The sequence below is a fragment of the Echinops telfairi genome, unplaced genomic scaffold, assembly GCF_000313985.2.
Source record: "Echinops telfairi isolate 266 unplaced genomic scaffold, ASM31398v2 ScPeMD7_7467;HRSCAF=8505_0, whole genome shotgun sequence".
NCBI classification, from domain to species: Eukaryota; Metazoa; Chordata; class Mammalia; order Afrosoricida; family Tenrecidae; genus Echinops; species Echinops telfairi.
Genome location: NW_022111367.1, coordinates 5,458,051 through 5,465,359, shown reverse-complemented (window position 1 = coordinate 5,465,359; position 7,309 = coordinate 5,458,051). Strand labels below are relative to the sequence as shown.

Here is a 7,309-nt window from a genome sequence, read left to right as displayed (position 1 = left end):
GCCTAACCCCAGAAACTGGTTGCCCCATTGTGTATACCTAGCTCATTCTAATCGATGACCCACTAGATTCCACATACACACTATAGTTACTCTAGTCATTGGATCCCATGTGTATACCATGATTAGTCTATGATCCATTGGATGCCAGGTATGCTCTATGGTTATACTTTAGTCTGTGGTCCATTGAATCCTATGTGTACATCATGGCTACTCTAGTCTGTGACTTTGCACTTGGCTCTAGCCATGGCTGTGCCCCAGTCCACAGAGCCAGGCCAGTTGAATTCTCTTTGGTGATCAGAGCCACGCTCAGAAACTGGAGATAGGTCAACATTGCCATTGCCTTGCCTTTTTCTCCTCATCTGGTGTTCATGCTTGAATTTGGAGAAAATCACTTAGCAAACAGTCACTTGTAATACTATGAATTCTTGAGTTGTACTGTAAGTGTCTCCACCATATTTGTGGCTTATAGCAATATTTACTGGTATCGAATGTCTCCTAAGCATTTATGGGAATGAAACCTTCCTTCCTTATGAGTGGAAACAGACCCCAGCATTTGGCTTTTCTCTTGTCTCAATTCTTATACTTCTTAGTTTGCCCTCTTGCATTTGCACTTGACCTATGTTTTTGTTCTATCACTTAAACATATCTGGCAAGCAATGCCTGACGTGCTATGTTGGAAAACGACCAACTGTTCAGATTATATGTGTAGCCTTTGTTCTCTTATTTGACAGAACAAGACCAGTCACTCTCCTCTCAGTTTCTCCAAAGGGACAGTTTGGTTGGCGCCTTCGGAAGTCTGGGTGTTCTCCACAGTGGCAAACGTGGTTTTAGATTAAGTACCTCGAATCTTGGCTCCTTTTGTATGAGGTCAATCAACCATGATCAAGTTTCAAGGTGCATTTCCCATGTTTCAAGGTGCATTTCCCATTTAATTGTTTGAATTATTCAAACCTCATAAACAAGACCACAACGTTGGAAGGGATCTTCAAGAATCTTGAGTGTTGGGAGTGCACAGCCTTCCTCCTAGACAGGCAGATGTTACTGAGGTATAAACAAATCTAGAAGGAAAATCCTAAGGAACGGTTGGTTTTGAACATTGCTTCCAGAGCCTTGTGTGATCCCTGGGGAATTCCCTCATCAGTAAATATAGGTGGGTCCTATGCGATGAAGTCGCAAGCAACTGTGCAATGAAGCAACATCACAGGCCCTTAACAAGGCCGTAGCAAGGGCATAGGCCCTTCCTGCACTTTCCCTATAGGCTAGCATGTTGGTAACATTTAAGTGGAAATCTGGAACCTTGAAAATACCCCTCCACTTGACCTGGAGTGGGCTTCAGGCCTGCCGCATCTGCCCTCTGATAGAGCATCACCTGTTTGTCTCCTGAGCTCCACTTTGTAAAACCCTCATTTGTATTTGCTTAACACCAAGCAATTTGTAAAGCCCTAATTTTGACTTTTAAGCAAAAGTATAGCTCCAAACTATGTGTGGAAATTACTAGACATATTCATTGAATGAGATTTATTTGATTTTCTCTTTTCATAGTAGTTTAATTGTATGTAAATGACTGTTCATTAGGACTTATATTTTAAAGTATTTTGTCAAAACCCATGTTTAAAATAATTTTAACTTGTTTCTTTTCCTGATTAAAAAAAAAAAGCGAATGTCTGGCAACTTGATTGTAGAACACAGAGATTCAGTCCATCTTGAGCACTGCTTGAGATTCTAGGCTTTGAAGTTGGCAATGGAGTTACCAAGGCTCTTGACATTCCTTGCCTGGCCTGGTGTCAGGGCCTAATCCGACAAGTAAATGGATCATCTCAGCACTGTGTGAAGGTGTATTTGGGCCCGTGGCCACCCCAAGAGCTGCGCAGGGGCCCTCTCACCCAGCTGAAGGAGCTTCACAGAGGAAGGGAGTTATGAGCAGAATTCAAAGATGACTAGGAGGGAGTCCGGCGATCAGAAGGCCCAACATCTGGAATCAGCTTCGTGTGCTCTGGGACCACAGGGGCTCTGGAGTTGCCAGGGAAAGTCAAGAGCCTAGTCTGCAGTCCTGGAGCCTCGCTTCTTGTTACTGTTAGCTGCTGAGAATAACGCGGTCTGCATCACCCCACGCCAGGCTTCCTGTCCCAATGCCAACAACAGTTTCTTTTGCTTTGTAAAGGCCTAGCACGGTTATCTGATAATGCATATAGTAACTGATTTGGAACTTACTGTGAGTGTGCGCAACCCTTTGGTGCAGGCTATTGAGGGGAAACCGTGGACCGTTGCATACCGTTGACCTTGACCAGGAGGAACTTAGATACTAATTACTTAATTTTATAGGTGGGCAGGTCACAACTGCCTCACTTGGTTAAAGGGAAGACGTTGAAGAGTGACAGCAGGGCATTGTTCTAGACAGCTGTGAGGCTGCGCTGACTCGCAGCATCAAGTGTCTGCATGCGGGAGCAGGCAACTGCTGCCGCCGTTTCTTCCTCTGGCCTGGGCTGTTCCTGCAGGAATGTGATCAGTCCTCCCCACAGTAGCCCTTAGCAAGCGGAACCTTCAGTTTTTTCGCAACTCATTACAGGAAAACGGCCTTTGAACAGCTCCTGTCTGGGAGGCCTGAGCCAACAGAGGGTGGCCCACCCTCAGCTTCCATGATGGGAACTTAGCAAATTCTGTCTTGCTATTACATCTATGTGCCTTTGTTTTCTGTGCCCAAGTATCACATATCCATAATATAGCTGCTTTTATGTGTGTATTAAACTTGAGCTCAGGTTTGTAACCAAGAAGGAACCCTGGGGGTGTAATGCTTATGCATTGGGCTGCTAACCAAAAGGTCAGTAGTTTGAAACCACCAGCCACTGGGGCGGGGGTGGGGGGGAGGGAAAGATGGGCCTTTCTATTCCTGTAAAGAGTTACAGTCTCGGAAACTCACAGGGGCAGTTCTACCCTGTCTGATAGGGTCACCGTGAGTCAGCATTGACTCAGGGGCAGTGAGTTTGTTTGTTTGTTTGTTTGTTTAGTTGCACCAAGAACCACATGCTCAACAACCCTCAAGATTTGCAGCTTGCTTTCTTGTCTGTGAACAGGAACCTTTCCTCAGAGAAGCCTCCGTAGGTTTAATACACAAACACTCATGAAAACGTAGATCTGGCCCAAACGGGCTGGGCGCCTTTGTGTTTACTGTGCCAGGGAATTATGAGCAGACAGCCGATGGCCCCGGTCCGAAGCATTAGGTGATTGTTCTGAAGGGCTCTTCCAGTCCCGAGGTGCTATGATTCCATTCTATCATTGGATGAGTCAAAACCATTACCCCTGTCTTTCATCCACATGGGTTACTTCACTCAGCTCCACGAGAGCATACTGCTTGCTTTTGTTATTTTCTGCCATATCCGTGGATTGCTTTCTGGATTTTTTTCATCAGAAGCCTAGTCGATTAGGTTTAGAGAAAGGTAATGAAGGTAGACTTAAAACCAGCCACCTTCAATGTTCACCTTTACAAGTCAAAAGAATAGCTGGCTTTCTCAGGAGAGGACATGTCGGGATCACAAGCTGGATTACATACAGGCGACATATCTGATCCAGTCTTGATGTGGATGACCCTTTCTCTCCCGTTCCCATTTCCCCCCCACCCTTGGTTCTCTGGGAAGCATGAGAGGGTGATGTCTAACTAATAAAAAAGAAAAGCATTGTAGAAAAAGTATTTTACTTGTATACATGCTTTTATTTAAATGGGTGGCAGCCTTATATCAGTAGCATATGCCAATATGAAATATGGACCAAAACGTATGTGTCACTGTTAACCATTGTACTTTTATAAATTGTGCTTTTATGTCATTGGCCTTGCTTTTAAATGACTTCTTTTCCAATGTACTATTGTTTCGCAAAATATTTTATGAAAAGTACAAAAACTGTTGTCAACTGAACAAGAAGGAAGGTGCTCACCCCGCACTTCAGTGCCTATCTCCCCACTGTACCCATAAGCCACGCATGGGCTCGCTCATTCAGCACGTTGGGCAAGTCTGTGGCCCACGTCCTACCCTGGCTGCAGTGAGTGTGTTCCTTTACAAATAGCTTTCCCTTTGTTTTGAAATAAGGACATTCTCCAAGGGACTGGACTGAGAATGTCATAAACCTGAAGTTGGAAAAGTTTTCTCAAATGTGGTTCTAACTGAAATACGCTTAGCATTTCCGTGTTCTCTACTACTAGATCCCACCCACCAGACCACTGAGTCTGGACTCTGAATGTGCTTCCATGCTAATGATGCATGTTATAGACCCTGTGTTATGGTGTCCGCATCCAGTTCTATATGCAAATGCTGCTGAACATTGTCTTTGCCCGCTTCTCCAATGTGCTTCTCTCGGCCCAGATTGTACCTGTAGAAGACTCTCAGTGCAAAGTTGCCTCTGTGATTTAAAATAAATCTTTGCAGACACCGTCCTGCAGCCATCCTCCCTTTGTTGTTGCAGAGCGAACTCAACTATCTAGTCCCTGGCTGCCCCACCCAGAGGGGTTCCCTTGTAGGTGCTGCAAACCTAGGCTTGTGGATGAGTTTCCAACTGTCTGGACCCCAAAGAGAGGTTCATTCTAGAGCCCAACATAAGCCACTCCCCACAGCCTCTAAGAGCAGCAAGTGGGGTGTGGCCATTGTGAAAACAAACACCGCCATCACCAAGCCACTTCCGTTGAGGCCATTCCAACTCGTGGTGAGCTCATATGACAGACTGCCCCATGAGGTTTTCATGGGCTGTTATAAATTAGATCACCAGGCCTGTCTCCCAACCTTCCAGTGAGTAACCGAACACAAACTGTACCATCCAAGAACCTGCGGTCACCTAGTCCATTTATTTCTTACTCTGTCTTCACCTACAAAATATTTTTTGAAAAGTACAAAAACTGTTGTCAACTGAACAAGAAGGAAGGTGCTCACCCCGCACTTCAGTGCCTATCTCCCCAACGTGCTGAACCTGTGGTTCACGAACTTTCCAACAAGAAGAGGACGTTAAGAGCATGTACAGCCAGGAAGCGCTCTCAGGTACAAGCCTCTCATGAGACCCGTTTTGGGCGTGTAGAAACCAAGTGACCTGCTCAGTGTGGAACAGCCCGGGAAGGGAGTCGCTGGCTTGGCCTCCACAGTAAGCTTTCTGCCCGGGGAGCCGACTCCCTCCATAGCCTGCCTCTGGAGGCTGTAACCTCGCCCGTCTCCAGACTGCGGACCACTCGCCTTGTCCCTCAGAAAGGGGTCAGATAGTCACAGACGCCTGGTGGTCTCCCCTGCATGCTGGTCCCTGTGTGTCCAAGTAGAGGGGTGCTCCACGGAGTTCTCACTAGCTTATGTTATGGAAATGGATCCGCAAACCTATCTTTTGAGACAATCTCTGAATGCACTCAAAGCACTAGCCTTTTCTCTAATAATTGAATACATTAACTCTTGCGTGAATGAGCCCAAGGATAGTACCCCACCCCCCTCCCCCCGAAAGGACACTACTTTCTAGGCAGGTGTACCCAGCAGTAACCCCTCCCAGGGAGAGTGAGCCGACATGTCCGTTGAGGAGATTGGGCAACACTGAGAAGCAGTCCGTTAGACTGTTTCTAAACAGTCTGTTAGAAGCCCACTAGGCTTCCCTCAGCTGTGAAGATATGCTTCCTTTCACCTTGAACCCCAAGACGATGCAGATACTTCTAAATCTGCGGATTTAATTACAGTGTTCACTTAGAGGTAAAATGGCATGGTGTGGACAGTATAGCAAACTGGACCACAAGAATGCCAAGTGTGTTAAAGTAAGCTCCTCCTAATCATAAGCAAGGGTACACGAGGCCACCGTTGCTTGTTTAATCCTCATTTTCTCATGATTTTGCTTCTTTCTGACAACATGGATGGCAAAGGCAGACCAAAGCATCCACATGCACAGTGGTCAGCCTCGGTCACCAGAAGAGTGGAAATAGGAGGGGTCACAGGCCACACACACACCGCCCCCCACCCTTCCTGCATTCCCTGTGCCCCCTCTGATTGGCCGTTTTAGTGAGAACCACATTCTCAGCAGGAAAAAGTGAGCTTGTTCACAGGCTCCGTTGTATGTATTTTATTATTTCATATTTATTTTAGTTGTGTTTATTTTTAAATAACTAGTTCCATTTCCAGTAGGTGCCTCCTTGCTAAGGGGTGGGGTTCAGAGGGGGCGGAAGTGGAATCTGCTGACTGGCAGCACCGTCTCCATGTTGAAGGCGATTTGGTCCTGTTGTCTGGCCGGCCCTATTTAAATCTCTGTGCCAGCTGCTCCAGGGCTTCCATGAGCTGCTCTTCCTCAGCCGGCGAGGAGGATGTTCTAGCCAGAGGCAAGTGTGTAGACACTGGTTTCCGATCTAAAAACGAGGGTGGAACAAAGATGTATGAGCTGCAGCCTGTAGACCAGCACTGGTCAGCTTAGAAGGGGCCCTGGACAGTAGGGTCTCCTACTGGCGAGGCCCCTCAGGTCAGTATTAAGCAGCACTAGAGAAGGAGGAGAGAGAACCCAGCTACTGCCAAGTGGACTCCAACTCCTGATGGCCGCAGGTGGCTCAGAGCAGAACTGGCCTCCACCGCGCTCTCAGTAGCTGGTGTTGGAGTAGATCACCTCCCTTCTGAGACACCTCTGAACGGACTCAATCCACCGGCTTTTTGTCGAACTGAGTGCATTGTCTTTGGCACCCACCTGAGACGCCTAAGGGGAGAGAGAGACAGCTGCGTTTTCAGATAGTCACCTGTGTTCTGTAGGGGCCTGGGGGTAGGTTCAAGTTCAGGAAGTGTGGAGTCCAGAGTTTGTGAAACAGGCAGGTGGCAGGTAGCTGGGACTGGCCATGTGGGAGAAGGATCCACTCTGGGCATCACAGAGCGTGATAATAGGGCACGAAAGGTGGTTAGCCTTCATGGGAAAAGATGTGGGGAAGACCTGGCTTCTGCCCTAGGAAAGCATTCCCTTCCTTATTTGCACAACTGTCATGAGGCCTCTTTTCTGCACTTGCTCCATTCATCCCACCAAGATAAAGCACGAAAATGCAGCAGATAGCGGCTTCCAAAAACAGAAGCAAAGGTAGAATTCCAGTTGCTGCATGGGTTCCCCTGGGCTGGGATCACCTTTCCAGACTGATGCCAGTCTTGCCCAAGACTTTGATTCGAGGGGGTTGCTATACGCACAGAGCCCACCAAATTGCAAAGATAAACAGGAAAGAAGTGAAGCAGAAATGTTGGGTCTAGAGTCAGGGGCAAAGGGCTTTGGAAGAGCAATCTCAGGCTCAGGACAAGGACCTGGTCACAGATACAGTCAGAGAGGGTGGCACCCCCCCCCC

At 47.3% G+C, this 7,309-nt stretch overlaps 1 protein-coding gene across 1 annotated transcript in view; it reads right to left on the bottom strand.

Annotated features, from left to right (window-relative positions):
- Window positions 1–6,051: 6,051 nt before the first annotated feature.
- DHRS12 (dehydrogenase/reductase 12) overlaps window positions 6,052–7,309 on the bottom strand; it is a 70,878-nt gene continuing 69,620 nt past the window's right edge. The window contains 1 exon segment of the mRNA XM_045283784.1: window positions 6,052–6,346. Within this exon segment, the coding sequence (XP_045139719.1) occupies window positions 6,237–6,346 (110 nt within the window). The 3' untranslated portion in view covers window positions 6,052–6,236.